At 45.4% G+C, this 15,754-nt stretch overlaps 2 protein-coding genes across 29 annotated transcripts in view; one reads left to right on the plus strand and one right to left on the minus strand.

Moving 5' to 3' along the window:
- ARHGEF9 (Cdc42 guanine nucleotide exchange factor 9) overlaps positions 1–15,025 on the plus strand; it is a 184,620-nt gene extending 169,595 nt beyond the window's left edge. For 12 of the 27 annotated variants that reach the window (XM_080553826.1, XM_080553845.1, XM_080553849.1 and 9 more), the window contains 3 exons: positions 33–101; positions 1,960–2,046; positions 11,101–15,025. In XM_080553826.1, coding sequence (XP_080409952.1) covers positions 33–101; positions 1,960–2,046; positions 11,101–11,282 — 338 coding nt within the window. In that variant the 3' untranslated portion in view covers positions 11,283–15,025. The remainder of the gene's footprint in view (positions 1–32; positions 102–1,959; positions 2,047–11,100) is intronic. The other 15 variants (XM_080553847.1, XM_080553842.1, XM_080553834.1 and 12 more) reach the window with 4 other exon arrangements.
- Positions 2,059–15,754, minus strand: part of LOC308177135 (uncharacterized protein) — a 302,639-nt gene continuing 288,943 nt past the window's right edge. Inside the window, exon 8 of one of the 2 annotated variants that reach the window (XR_013938914.1) lies at positions 2,059–10,996. The gene's annotated coding sequence lies outside the window, so the exon portion shown is untranslated. Of the gene's footprint in view, positions 10,997–14,718; positions 15,682–15,754 lie in introns of those variants that run through there. The other variant, XM_080553912.1, reaches the window with a different exon arrangement.

Below are 15,754 nucleotides of genomic sequence, written 5' to 3' on the forward strand. Positions count from 1 at the left end.
CTGAATTGTATTTGCCGTGTTCCCTTTTTCAGGCTTTGAAATTTCTGAAAATCAAAAGCGGCAAGCGGCAATGACAGTAAAGAAAGTCAGTAAGCAAAAAGGTAACCGGCAACATGCACTGTGCCTGGTGATGTGAGGGTGGAGCGGGCTGGGCTGAATCCTGCTGGGCTAGGATCCAGTGTCCCCCTTGAATTTCCCTCTCCCATTTCTCTTTTTTTATAAAATACCGTTTGTGCTTTGTTTCCTTTCTTAATGTACCTGTGGGCCAAATTAATCTCTGGTCTAATGCGGTTGAAGCCAGTGGAATTTTGCTAGAGATGAATCTGATCTCATGTCTCCAGTCCCATGTCCAGAAGCTGTCCCTGGGGGCAGAAATCTTTCTCAGTTGTTTATCTCAGGCTGATATGGGAGTGAGTGTGGAGATGTGTAGGTGTTTTGCTAATTCCCAAAGTCTCCCATTAGAAAAGAAAGAAAGATGGCTAAAATATTGGACATGGTAAGGGATCTACCCCTTTCCTGCTTTTGGAAAGGGGATGCTCATGATTCTTGGGGCTGCCTGTAACTTTTAAAGGACAGCACAGAAGCATCAGCTTTAGGAAATAATGCATCATAGTAAAGATGTTATGTATCTTCAATGTCAGGCTCATCTCCCCACCCAGGCCAACTAATAAATGCCATGCTAGATATTAAACAGAGTCTCGACTGCCAAAATGGCCAGCGTTAATTATCTCTGGCAGTAACTCCTGCAGCTACAGGTTTTGAAATAGTCAATGTGGAGGGAAAGTCAGAGAGGTAATTTTTCAAGTTTTCCAAAGCTTCACAAAGTCATAGACATACTGATCAGTTACCAAAGTACCTTGGCACAACTAGGCCTATAAAAGTGTTTAAGAGAACTCATCGTTTCTTGGCTATAGTCAGTCCCAGGTAGATTCTTCCCTATTCTCTGCGGGCATTGGGTTGTTTTTTTTGCAGAAGTTGAAGGAGCTCTTTGCTTTCTGCCTCACCTGTTTGTTGTCTACTGGCTTTGCTGGTACAGTAGTGGTTCGCTAGGCCAGCTGTAAACACCATGGTTTGCTGTGTCTCTCCATTGTCATTAGTCTTCTCCTCTCTACTAACTTCCTTTGTTGTCTGCTGAGATGTTCTCTAAAAACTCTCCTGGCCAGATTTTCTAAGCTCAAAATACGCAAAAACGGGGACAGGTATGTGACACGGTGTACGTGTAGTTCTGGCAGTAGTGGACACTATCACGAGCTCGGTTTTGCAGATCCTTCCTCAACCACGGAAGCAATCACGGAAATTATGGCAACTGGATAATCTGACTTGCATGACGGCCATGGCAAAACCAGTTTTAATTATTACTTGCTGTTCAATTAAATTATTAATTAATTATTAATTAATAATTTTACTGTTTAGTCATTAAGTGACACAGTTCAAAGGTGCTTGAGCATGCCTACCAGTACTACTAATTAAATCCCCATACTTGCATCCTGACAAACATAATAAGCGTAACTGTACTGTACTGATTTCTTATTCAGCAATTGCTCTCGTTTCCTCTCTTTCTCTCTCTTTCTCTCTGAGATGAAAAAGGGGAGGGGGGGTTATCAGCTTAGGCTTTTCTGATAAAATTAATTAGCTCATAAAACACCAGTCAGCATTTCTTTTATGCAGAATGAGCATATGCTATGACACTGGGAGTTCTTTTTATGAGATGAAGTCCTCGAGATGGATAGAAATTCAGTCAAACCCCTAGCATCAAGTTAAGCAGAGTCTGGTTCGTTTACTTAAGATATGAAATCTCAAATAACAATAAGGCCATTAAACTAGCGGCTCTGTTTCTTTTGTCCTACATGACAGTAATCATAGCCCAGCCTTAGATTAATTAGATTACGTAGCTGCACTGAATGTTTTGCTGAAAACTCTTGGGTTTCTTACCCTGGTTTGCCTTGTGCTTTTACCCAGGATCCAAGGAGAAGCACAAGACAGACAGAGCAGAGAGCTCGCGGAATTGCTCAGAAGAGAAAGATAGGAGGAGGACATCCCAGAGAGGTGGCTTATAGTGACTGATGTTTTGAATCTTTCCATGTGCATTTAACATCAATTGCCAACAATTATTATTATTATTTTTTTTTGCCAAAGACCCTGGAAGGTGCTTGGGCTGTGTTGCTGTGGCCGAGGTGCTGCTCTCGGGGCTGGCAGCAGGCAGACCGGCGTGCGTACACTGGGCAGTTGCGGGCAGCGGGGCTGCCTTTGTCCTCCCCACCCAGCCTCCCACAGCAGGACAGAAGCAACGGAAGGGGTGTTAAGTTGTTTCTGGAGCATCAGTTATACCTGGAAGGCAGTGAAACCCTTTAGGAATAGGAATATTTCCACTGCATTCAACTGAAGTATATGTTCAGTTAAAGACACTGAGATCTTCACTGGACAGATCTCGGTGGCTACTGCAGGGCTCGATAGCTCAGCAGCCCGACCTGACATGGTGAGAGCTCTGCTCGCATGTCAGCGGATGTCTGTTACTTGTTTCTAGATTATCTCAGTCATTCCCTCCACCTCTTAAATGGGAACCCATGGTAATTTCCCTGTCACAGAATACTTAAGGAAGAGAGAAAAGCTGTGAAGGAGGTGAAATGGAAAATGCGATCAACTTTGTTAGAGGTGAAGCAGAAAAACATTTTTCAAATCGTATAAACTGCAGCTTATTTCATGCACTGTTGTACCACACCTCCCAGAGGTATTACTCTGGAGCCGGCTGCATGCATTTTAAGGGGAAGCATTTAAACTACCACTCGCTGCAGCACACGAGGGCAAGACAGTGAGAGATCGCCCAATAGCAGGAGAAGAAACCTTAAAACTTTCTAAACTAATGGAAACTTCATGCAGGTGATTAACTAAGAGCACAACTCTGTGTTTTGAGATTTTCAGTCCCCAAATGAGGGTTGTCTGTGGGGCTCAAGTCAGCCCATTTGGAAGCAGCCACCTCTTAATTCTCGTGCCCAAACAGAAATGCGTACACAAGCCTCCTTCCAAATAGATTTAATGATGTGCAAGGTCAGATTTCAGCAATATACTACGATTTGCACTACTTATTAGATTGGAGAAAACATAATAATATTAGGCCATGAGCCTTAAGACAGCATTAAACCAATTTTCTGCCTTTTTTAAGTCCATTAGATGTAAGGTAAATGGATAGTGTTGGTCGTGCGCCTTACCGACAGATAGGGAGAGGGGCTGTTTGTTGTTGTTTTTTTTCTTTTCACATTGATTGTTCAAGATTTTCCCTCTCAGTTACAACTCTTCAGTGTCTTTGAATGTCAGTGTGGTAACTGGAAATAGAATTCAGTGTGGTGGCTCCTAGAAATAGTAAAATAATAGAGTATTTTATTTGGCTTGATTTACAAAAAAACAAAAACAAACCACCACGACCAACAACAACAAAACTCCACCCTTTTTAAACCACAGTCGATCAAGTCTGCAATTTTGCAGTTAAGGTCAGGTACCACTGAGGACCTTTGCTACCTGCAGTGGCAAGTTAGACATTAAGATAGCATCAAATTGCACTTCCAAATTGCATTTGTGATTGACTATAGCAGTGGAAACAAGGCTGAAGTCCCCATGAAAATGGATCACATGTAGAATTCTGGTCTATTCTTAATACCGACACAGGATTATCCAGGGTACTTTTTCCATTTCTAAGTGTCTGGAAACAGAAGGCTCCTTCACTGCCTCTGTCCATCAGGGGCTTCCCTTCTGCTGGCCACTTTTGATCTCCCCCCCTGTGATGAGCATTTGCAGTGTTCAGAAACATTCAGTTACTTACTGGATTCCCCAGCTTTGTCCACATCTGTCCCCATGCAGGGTAGCACATAGGGTGTCTCCTTCCCTCAGACACAAAAGGGATATTAGCTCGCGTTCCTAGAAGCTGTCAGCCAAGGTTTTCAGGGTGATTAGCGGTTCCACTGCCCAGTGAAGAGAGCCCATCTTCAAAGCTCTGTTTCCCATTAATATTCCCATTTTGGAAAATTAAATGTTTGCTCAAATTTAAAGAAGTGGCCTTAGAGCTAGGTGAGAGGGTTTCCCGGCCCCAGGAGAGCTCTGCAGCCCCATGCTATGAGCCAGCTTCTTGCCTTCCTCTCTGTCCCATGTATTCTCCTCTGCACTGTGCCACAGCTTCACCAGAGCAGATGCCCTCAGCCCGGACAAGTCTTCAGCCTGGTGGTCTGGGACTAGTAGAAGGAGGAAAACATACATCACCCTTTGCCTTGAGCTGAGAAGGATGCTGTCATTAAATCTGCCCATAAATACCCAGCTATGCAAACCCCAGCAGGGGTTAAATCATCAGCCAGCATGAGCTGCTGTGGCCTGCAGTAAAACCCTCTCTGAGTCACTGAATTTTCCTGCTAACTTCTTCCTTTCTGATCACTTGAGCTCACAGCTAACTAGCTCATAAAACCCTGACCCAAACACCCAACAGCTTTGTTTAACATCTCAAACTTGTACGCTTTAAGCTCTCCCCCAGCAAGTCTTCACAGCAAAACAAGGCAACTGCGTATTAGTGTACTTGTGCTGGCTTCATCCACCTGGAAAGGACAGGGCTTACCAGGTAACAGAGTCCGCAGGCACCTCCTGGAGTTTTTCTGAGTGTTTGAACCTCCTTTATTGCATCTTTGTTGCTAACGAGATTGGCCCTGGCTGTCTTCCATCCTCTTCACACCTGGGGAGACATAGCCTGGGGGGGCTGAAGGAGCCTGGGCAACACATAGACCAACCAGGTAGAAACAAAGAGGGGTGCTGGCATTTTCAGATATTCAGGGCCTGTTTCCTTTTTTTCACAAAGCTTCCCACTGCACAGGCGAAAGAATGGCGCTAATCATGTTCTTGGTGGCATTTCCCCACAGACTGAGACATCACAGAGCTTACCCCATTGCCCATAACAGAGACCCCTCCCCAGACCTCCCAAAGACCAGCATTACGTGGTGCCCCCCTGCAGCTTGCCCCAGCCCCCAGGGGTGCTGTGGGTCCACAAGCAGTGCTCTCTGATCACGATCACCAAGACGGTCGGTAGTTCCATCTGAGATCTGGTCCAGCACCGAGCTAAATAAAATCAAGAATGAACTCTTGGGTGGGAGACCTCTGAGGATGGTGTTGGTGACTGAGCAGTGGGCACACGCTTTGAGCAGATTCTCCAGGGGAGTTTTTGGTGGGATGTGAAACAGGGTGCCTGGGTTTTTCCATCAATGCCGAGCCCTCATTTGAAGAGTCAAGGTGTTGACGTCAATGTCAGGTTGAGATTCCAACTGCAATGAGGCTGTCAGCCCAGCACTATTGTACTTTCGGTTCAGTGAGGTATGTCAGGTAAGGGATAGTCTTGCTTGGTTCATTTCTTAACCCCAGCGAGGCTGCATTTCAGGGCAGCGATGGACAAAGTGATCTCTTCCCATCAGTGACACACACACAGTGCTCATTGCTATCAGCGTAGGTAATGCTGGAGGAGAGGGAGACTACATAAATGCAATTAGTTTTCACCCGGCTTTGATTGATAAAGCCCTTGTATCATTTATTCCACCTTGCCTCACTTAGCTTTTGCTTATCACATGAGGAATCGTTATCTTAACGTCTAGTCTGATGACATTAGGTTGTAGTAACAGGCTTGGTAAATAGATTCAGGAAGGTAAAGTTAGCTCAGTATTTGTAGATAGTACGCTTGGCTGTGGAATAGCCCAGCCACAAGATCACTGTTTTCCTCTGTTGCATTTCTCAAGGCCGCAGGGTCCCCCTGAGCAGCAGGGGGCCCTTTTCTTTTCCTCTTCCTCCAAACAGAGAAGTTAAGCTAGTGCTTAGAAAGGGGAGCTCAGGCATCTTCTCCTCACAGGTACCATTCCTGGCAATATCTACCTCTGCCAGCCCATTGATAAAAATCCCCTGCTGCGTGAAGAGCCATGGCTAATGCACCACTTAGGTTCCTCTTGAACTGGGTGAGCAGGACAAAATCTGAGCTGGGGAGCTGAGCATGGAAGTGAAGACCAGTGAAGTCCGTGGCTGCTAAGGACTGCTATTGGTGGTGGACGGTTCCTGTTCAAAGCTCCCATCCCCACCTCTTGGTGTAAAAACTGCCTGCAATCAGCAGAACTAATACCAGGCACAGAGTAGTTGCTGACTCTGACTATAACAGCAACGGAATGAGCAGTGGTGAAGTGCTTTGAGATCCTCTGTTGAAACGTGCTGAAGAAGGGCAAAGGGCTGTACCCATTCAGCCATGGCTGTTTCTGGTTTCGTTAAACTAAATTTGTCTCTGCTGCAGTAGTAATTAACCATATATCAATTAGTGTTCTTGAGGCATGTTCCCTGCTACCCATGTTGTGTATGGGTTAAACTAAAACAAGGAAATGAAATTTATAAGATTTTTCGAGCATGGCTCCTGAAGCTGCCATTGAGGATTTGAGAGGCCCCTTAGTGCGGCACTGCCTCCTTTCCAACAGCCTCCCCTCAGCCACTACAGAAAGGAGGTGCTGGCGTTTTATTGTCTCCCACTCAACTAGTGGGAGCAATGAACAACATGCTATCTAGATGGATAGGCAGAAGAAAAGCCAATGAAATAGCTCCTGATCAAAATATGAGAGAAAAATCTTATAGGGTAAGGATGGAATAAGCATCTTGTAAGGCAAGTTTCCATGGTTATAGAGGCATATCTGCCTGTATTCTGTGTGCGCTTTGTATTAACTCTCACAAGGCGCAGTGTTAATGGAGCTGCCCCGCTAGTTATACATGGGTCTGTCTGCACGTGTCCGTGTGGATAGCCTGTGAGTTTGCAGCGTGCTCCTGGGTCTTCAAGTGCTAGTGGAGTCCCGGTGTAATCTCAAATAGAGGAGGCACTTTGAAAAAAAGGAAGGAAAAAATAAGGAGATCATGTTATATCTTTTAATTGTTTTCTTCTGAGCTGCGAAAGCCAAAAGCTTCCAAGTGACGTGTCCTAGCACTAAAAAAAGGCAGTTTCAACTGACAGCGCAGCATCTCTCTTTACCAGTTTTGTCTAGCCAAATCATAAACCCTGGAGTTTTCTTTTTGCTTATTCCGAACAGATTTCCATGGCCCCCACCCTGCCAAATGATCTTGCTATGCAGCTGCAGCCTTTATATTCTGCTACTGTGCAGAATTATGCATGAACCAGCAGAAGGAGCTCCAAGTCTGGTCATTGGTGTATAGCTGTTTTCTTACGCCTCGGGAAGGCAGTGCAGCAGCTGTGTCTGGAAATCATTACTTATCTATCGATTCTTTCCCTTTGCGCTTTGAATTCTGTTCTCCGAGCAGCCCAAAATTGCATTGGAAAAGAGCTTTGCTCATTTCTTTCTGTTGAATTGCAGTGGAGTGATGGCTTTGCATATAAAAAAAAATCCCTCAAGAGACAATTTTGCACAACAGCCCCGAGTTCTGATGAGAGAACAAACCACTTCACAGCAGAATAGAAAAATAGCAACCTGTCATACTTTTTCCCAGAATTGCTCCTTCTCGGGTTCTGAAGATGTTCAGATTAGGTGAATTTCCCTCCTTCTGCACATAATTCCTGTGTTCCACCTTGTCACGAACATCGGCATGTCAAAACCAAAGCCATTCTCAGGGCACCTCGAGCTTTTGCAACATGCCGTATCACAGTTTCACAAGAAAACGCATTCTTAGGGAATAATCAGTCTGCCTTGCCAGAGCACAAATGTTTTTATTTGCATGCCCTCAAACACCCAGTAATTACGCATGCCATTGAGATGCACAGTTGTGATCGTTCAGGCCATGGATGCCATTTGATAGATATGATAAATATGCAAACCTTTGGCTGTTTATTCAAGTAGAACCAACCGGGAGCTTTTGAAGTTCATCCAACTTAGATGCTAATACTAAAACCCTACATCCTTGAGCAGGGTCACACAAAGAAACACTTTGAAGACTATGGGTCCGAGCTTCTTTACTGTGGGAAGTGGCAGTGTGTGTTTGCATGGGCATGTTCCAGGCAGGGCTAGCTGTTTTCCAGGAGTTTGGACCAAAAAGGCTTCTCTTGGGAAAGAACTGAATGGGGTTTGCTAGTGATCTGGCCAGGGGAGTCTGCCTTTTTCTTGTTTGGAGAAGACAGACTATGGATTACATTCTTTCCAGTGTAACTCCATCAATGTCAGTGGACTTCAGCCAGCCTGTCCTTTTTCTACTGCTCCAGCTGCCCAAGTGCATAACATTTTGCTGATCCAGGAGATTTCATAGCATTTCTGTGTCGTGATTAAAAAACACTAGTTCACCCTCCACAAGCTGGTTTAAAGACAATAGAGAGCTCAGCACGGCTCAGCATGGCAGGCCAGACGCATCACAAGGCTAGGTGCAATTCTGCAGCCACAGGATGCAAAAGACATTGGGCCATGTCATTAAAGCAGCGTGGTTTTAAGGTCTTCCGAAGCTAGAAACAACTGCTGTCTGTCCCATAGTAGCAGCGTTAGATTCACAGCCCTTTTGTGTAGTAGGGCATTAGTTAGTAACCCTGGTGGCACCAGGACTATCGCCCTTTGAAGCAGTCCTTTGGGATCCAAACTGCCTACCAGATAGAAGATGCATTTCCCAACTCCAGCCATGTAAGGGACCTGCACTAGATCCTAACCTTGACACAGAGCCTAAAACTCCTCACCAGCCTCTTCTCACCTGGGACAAGCGGTCAAGGCACTAATGGCTGGAGTTCTCCAGGGGGATGTCTGCACTCTTGTGTGGATTCAGGGCTGGAGTTTGGTCTCCAGAGCAGAAGCTGTAGTTGGTTTCACCACCCACACATTGAATCGCCCTCCAGGAAGGCAGCGTGGAGCAGGACAGTGGTAGAAGAAGGGATAGAAGCGGTGGGGCGGGGGTGAGCTCAGGCCCATGCTCTGCCCTTACGGGACGTCATTGGCTTAAGTCACAGCGTGGCAAATGCGAATGGACTGTTGAGCCCTGCCAGCAAGGATGGTACCCATGGTGTCTCGGGTCTCCTAGGACTGACCCCGGCCGGGTTTGACCCCAGGACAGCAGGGCTCTGGGCTTGGGCTCCACTCTGCACACTGCCTGTGGGAGAGAGGAGCTTGGGAAAGATAGAGTAGAAAGCTTGTTGATGAGTAACTATTCCAGCATACAGATACAAATGCAGAACATCGCCAGATTGCTCTTTTCAACTGTTTGAAATACTAACTGTGATGAATTGGTTAAAGGTTTGTAAGTAATGAATTATGGAGCAATTTTTGTCCACCCTGAGGAACAGCCTTGGTTACTCCCTGCAGTGGACAGAAAGCTGCATGATTGGATTGTATTTGCTGTAAAGAAGGAGAAATTGATTAGCCATCGAGATGCTATCTCCATTTGGTCTGAACCTTCTGATGTTTTTAAGAACCCATAACGGGTAAATTCTGTAGTAAGAGAAAATGAATTTTCTTACCTAAAGAGCCTTAGCTTCGTATCTAAAAAAAAGAGGTTTTTGGTTTACACTGTGGCACCATATAGAAATTGTCAGACGAGCTCCGTGAGTGCACTTTGTGAGGCTTTTTCCTTTGTCTGTAAGTACCCGACTGTGTGCAGCCTTCCTGTGCCCGGGCCAGCCGGTGCTGATCCTGCAAAGCATGTGTTTGTGTGTGGCTAGGAACCGCAAACTGAATGCAGTCACATTGCTTTTACACACCTTGCTGTGGTACCTGGGTGCTAATCACCATATTTTGCCTTCTCTAGCACCTTCCCATCCGAGGATCTCAAAGTGTTTTACAAACATTAATTAATTTAGCTTCACCATCCTTGTGTGAGGTAGGTGGGTCATGCCATCCCGCTTTCCAGACGAGGACACTGAGCTACTCGGGTAGAGTCACCTCGCTCCTGCGGTTAAGACCAGGGGAGGCAGCGGCCTCGCGATGGCCCTTGCGACGCTTGCCACCCGTCTCGTGGCTGGGGCTGCCCTCCCGCAGAAGGAAGAGCAGTTCTGCATGCAGCAGAGGGGATCCAGAGATGGCCAGAGCTTACAGCACCCCACTTCGGAGCCCTGCTCCTTCCTCCTTCCCATCCCTTTTGGAAGTTGTGGTTTCCAGCTGATCACAGTATCCTGAGGGTTATCCCTCGTCCGTGGCGTGGCGGGGAGGCGATGCAGAAGTAGCTGTGACTCTTCCCTGTAGGCTGCACTTCGGTGGCACAACGCCTCCCTCTGTTGCGCCTCCATTCACCCAGCGCTGCGATCTGTGCGTCATCCTTTATGAGCGGCTGTGTAGGTCCCAGCTTGCTGGAGCTCCCCTCTGTCTTGGGAAACCTGTAAGAGCAGTGTCCTCTCACCCCTTCCCTGCACAGGCATTGTGACACTTAAGTGGGCATCACGCACCCGGCCGCCGATAGACCCTGGAGGTGTAGCCTTGCCAGTCCATCCATTGCTGCCCATTTGGATTGAGCAGAAGCAAGCCTTTCCTGCATTGCATATAGCCGTTTTGGGCTGAAACAAGACTGATAAATTTAAAACCCTATGGAAAAGTCTGACAAGCTGTCCAAAACAACAAGTTGCCCTTTGTCTAGTGATGCAGGTCCCTGCAGCAGCGCTCCGCCCGAGCCGCCTTGCGCTGCTCCCTTCTGGCGCGGGAGCTGGCGCCGAGCGGTCCTTGGGGTCGCGCTGCTCGGGGCTGGTCACTGGGGCACCTTTGCCAGGGCAAAACCCATTGTGAATGTAGCTGGGAGGGTGAAAACGAGCTCAGAAACATCGTGTTAAATGGGAGAGTGGGACTGGCGCTATGGCTGTCTGCCGACGTCTGACCAGGCTGGTGCCACCTACGGCACAGCCATAGCGCTGCGTCTCGCTAGGGCACGCAGGACTTTTCCATCAGGGCAGGCAAAACTCTGCCAATACAAAAGTAATGGATCGTCTCTAAATCTTCAACATGCGGTCCAGCACAGGTAGCCTCTGAGCTGAGAGTTAGGCAGCGGCTGCGTTTCTCCGTAGACTTGCCGTCTCTAGCATGTCTCCCTGTTGTTTGAGACCCTGGTTATAAAGCGATAAGAAGTGATAGCATGACGAAGAAAGACTATTGACCCAATTGCACTTTGACTGATCTGTTTCTTTTTCCCCCCCGATCATCAATGCAGGTGTGAGCTGCTCCAAGTCGGTTCCTCCAGCCTACCCACCACCCCAGGATCCATTAAATCAGGGACAATACATGGTGACAGATGGCATATCCCAGGCCCAGGTCTTCGAGTTCACCGAACCCAGACGCAGCCAGGCACCATTCTGGCAAAACTTCAGCAGGTTAACACCATTCAAAAAATAATACCTAGAAAGATGGTGAATTTTAACTTAAACCAATTTAAAATTAAAAATAAAATGAAGTAAAATTATATTTATAGATGGACCTTTTTTCGGAGAAGCACTGTTGCAACTAAATATATACATATATATATACATACATATTTAAAAATAATATATATACATATATGTATATATACAGAAGGACCAAAAACTTTTTTGTTGTTTTTGGGAAGCAATCTGCTACTAGATACTAGGAAGCACCAATGATTTCTAATCATGTGACCTATTTTATTTTATTCCATCGGTCGGACATTGTGTTTTTTTCTTTTCTTCTTCATCTTCATTCAAGTTGTCATTGGCATCCCAGAATGCTTTCCTGCTTGTGTGAATTCGTCATCGAAGTTTCTCATGGACTACATTGGTGTATGTTATTTGATTTTATTTATGGGGGGTTTGTTTGTTTTTTGGATCGCTGGGAGATCTCTCCCTCCCTCTCCGTCCCTTCCTTGGCTGTCCCCGGAGTCACCATTTCAACGAAGAGCATCAACCCTCCCCGTCCCTGTCCTGCATTCTCTGGTCTGACTCGTGCCTGTCTGGATGTGCTCCCTTGTGCACCATGCTCTGCTGTGCAGTATTTCTCTGGCTTTAACTATTTTTGTTGTGTGCAGGTGAAAACAAGCAGAAGGGGTAGCAGCTATTTAGGAAGTGAGAGATGGGTTTTCCTCAGTTAATTTCTTGCACTTTTGAAAGCACTGTCTTTTTCTCAATTCAGTGTGATTTGCTCACACTCGGCGTAAGACTGAGAAAAGAATTTTGGGGGCTTTTATTTCTTTTGCATTTTATTTATTTTTTTCTGTGGGGCTATCTTTGATTTTGATTTATTTTCTTTTTAAGCTGAGACACAACTCTCTGAAAAGCCCACTCCTATCTTTGTTTTCCATGCAAAGATAAAAGCTTAAAAACTGATGGCTTCATGCCCTCCATTCCAGCTAGAGGAAAATTGGCTATTAGGCTCCAACAAATGGCCAGTTTTCTTTCTTCAGGAACTAAGGTCCCATCCTGGTGGCCACACTCACACCTGCACAGTACTGCATTAACAAACCACTAATTGCTGTTTACAGGAGCAATGATCCCAAAAGAGAGGGTCATGCCTGCACTACTCTTGCGTTTAAGAACGCCGGCTCCACTTGGGCACTGACCTCCCAGGCAAAACGTGAGCTGCCAGTAGTGACCCATCAGCAGAAGGATCATTGCCCAAGTAATCGGAAGTATTTACCTGATATTTAATGCATCCAAGCTGCAGAGCAGTTGAGAACTGCCTTTCAGGAAAGATGTGGATGTGACCTGAGAAGTTTAGCCCTGTGATCATGAGTATGACCTAATCTAAATCACCGCTCAGTTAAATCTGAGCTGCAGCAATGGTCAGCAGTGGTGCATCAGGGTCAGTGGGCTCTGGAGTGATTAGCTGAATTCTCCGGGTCTCTTTCTCTCTCTTTTTCTCACTCTGGAGATTCATAGCTGTACTTTCAAAGACATTTCCTACAATTTCAGCCTTAACTACATTTGTATGCAAGCGCAAAAACTTATGTTTGAGCTTGTAAAACAAATCATTGTGCACTAGGATGATTTTTTTTCTCCCTATGACAACTGAGATTGTTTAACCAGGTTCAGAAGATGAAATTCAAAAGCTTTGTAGAGCTATTCTGCAAGCTCCTTTGAAAACCTGGGATGAAATAATAGATCATGGTATTTATCATTTTCTTTTGAATTTGGTACACCATATAAACACCTCAGGCCAGCAGTGTGGATAAACATTTTTTTTTTCCACACAAGAACTACAAGAAAATGGCAAAAGCAGAGAGTGCGATTTCAGTATTTCTGTGGAGCCTCTTTTCTTTCAGGGCATGTTACAAGGCAGCGAATGTATTTTTTATTTAAGTACAAAAATAATCTCAGCACCTTTTAGTAACTTAGAAACTCTCACTGAACAACACCAGATTAGCATTTTGGAGCAGAAGAGTGGTCCCTCTGTGACAGGCAACAGCGAAACACTGGGAGCCCCAAGCAGGAGGCAGTGCAATTTTATATCAGAAGTAATTCCTATGCTCTTTTGTACCTTTGCATTTTTATGCTCAGATTTTCATATTGAAAATGTAGCAATTATTATTTTGTTTAACAGAATGGGTATTTAGAGAAGTGAATGAGATTGGTTTGCAGAAGTTAACTGAAATGTTTTACTGTTTCTGAATGGCTGGAGAGAGATGCAGAGAGAGAGAGAAAGAGAGAGATTATAATCTGTTGTCAACATGATGGAAATTTCACTTATTCCTTTGCCTTTTAATTGCTTAGGGAAAAAAAGTAACAAGCACATTAGTTAAGCCTGTTCATTTACTGTTTTGTGCCTCAGAGAGTGAGAATGAGACATCCATAATTTTTATGAGAAGATGCTTCCTAAATATTCAGCACTAGGAAAAAAGAAACACCACCGCCACACCATTATTTGCATCATAAATCAAGACTCGCTTGATCTGACAAGGCCACTTGTTGGACTCACAGCTTCTTTCTTAAGCGGAAAGCCAGACCAAGCTAGCGCTGCTAGCGCTTGCCGAAGCCAGGTGGCAGGCAAAGCAGATGCAGGCGTTGTTCCAGAGGGAAGAGGGGCTTGGCTCTCAGGCATGGCATTCAAGAAAGCTCTTCCCCTCCATAAATTGCCAAGGTGCTGCAAGAGATGGAGCATTATCACAAAGAAGAACCAGCACTGGGTCCCACTTTTACTACCTACTGTGGCTTTCCCAATAGGGAGCAGGGTTGGGCTGCCTCGTGTGTCTGAAAGTGCTGGAAGCAGCGTAGATGCTGTCAGATTGGGGTGATTTTGACTGAGCATCTGATACAGACTTTCATTTCAATGCCAGACAGGAGGAACCCACTTACCATCCCATATGCAGAGACAAGAGAGTTGTAACAAACTTACATGTTTACGGTATTTCTCTGGCTGAAACTATATATATATATAAAATAAAAATACCCTCTTCCCTAGGTAAATGACATGCATTACCCCTTGACCTAGACACTAGAACAGAGGATCTAAATTCAAGACTTTCGCCTCCCCACCCTCTCCAAAAAGATCAAACAAGAATCAACCTAGGTGCATCTAACAGTTGTAAATAGAAAATAATACATAGAGAAATATATTTGAAATTTGTTTCAGTTTCTGGATGGTCACCGGCCATCCATTGCAATGTTATTGATAGTACACTGTGGTGCTTTGGGTTTCTGGTTTTGTTCTCTTTATGCTCTGTCATCTTTTCATTGCAGCTACATTTCAGGGAACATGTATATTTAGTAGCTATTGTAAGTTCTGCATGGCATCACCAAGCTTATTTTTCCTTGAGAAGAAAAGAAGAGGCTGTAGGAGTTTAAAGGCACTATGACGACAGGGACTTGTAGCAGAGAATTAAAAAAAAAAAAAAAAAAAAAAAAGGGTTTTAAAATTCTAGTTTGAAGCCAAATACTGATATTTTAGTGCTTTTGGGGTTTTAACAGTAAGAGAAAAAAAAAAGAAAAAAGAAAAAAAAGGATTTTGGTAACCCAGCTGATCCGCACTTGCCAGTTTTATTATTTTGTTTATATTGGACTGTTTGACCCTGTCAAACAAGTGTCAAAGTTGTGTGTATAAAACAAAAAAAAGTGTTTAAAAAAGTGTTGTAAAGACACTGAGCCTTATGAAAATATTTATGGAATTAAATAAAAAGAAGTGAAAAGGCATCTGAAGGCATTTTAAATCATTTTCCTCAGAGCGGTCTCACTCTTCTCCCAAAGGCTGAGCACGAATGGCTGGGGGGGCTCCAGCTTGTCAGCAAAGCAGACACCAAGATGTTCACATGTAACCAAAAATAGGCTTGTTCTGGAAAAACCTCCCCTTCCCCTCGCTTTGTGTCCTCCATCTGAACGGAGGGAAATGATTAACGAGTAGCTGGAGGTCCAGCACTGACACAGTACTGCCTTGCAAGTGCTGGCAGGGGTTTCTCCAAGCGGAGCTTGGATCAAGTCTTCTGTGAAACACGGTTTTAAAATGCTTTCTGTTACCGAGCTTCGCACGGCTCTAACCCAAACTTGATGACAGTCTGACTCTTCAGACAGACATTGCAAATGCGCTGTGAGCATCGGGAGAAGTGTTTCAGAGCACGTGGAAGTAGAGCAGAGGGGGGTTTCCGAGGGGAGGGAGCCCCAGCCCCGCACGGCCCTGCTGCAGGATGCCGAGCCCCAGGAGACGAGCAGGCTCCTGCCCTAGGTTTCCCTTGGCCTGGAGGCAGAGAGCACCCGCAGGGAGAAGGAGCCTGGTGCCGTAGCCCTGAAAGGCAGAGTGCTCTCTCCAGAACCCCACTGGCATGTCACAGGTAAGACAGCTGAGTGATGCACCCCTAGATAGCACAAAACTGCAGTTATAACCCTGAAAACTGGGGTTACGCCACCACGGCACCCTGACCTGGTAGA

The sequence above is a fragment of the Anser brachyrhynchus genome (genome assembly GCF_964034855.1).
Source record: "Anser brachyrhynchus genome assembly, chromosome: 13".
NCBI classification, from domain to species: Eukaryota; Metazoa; Chordata; class Aves; order Anseriformes; family Anatidae; genus Anser; species Anser brachyrhynchus.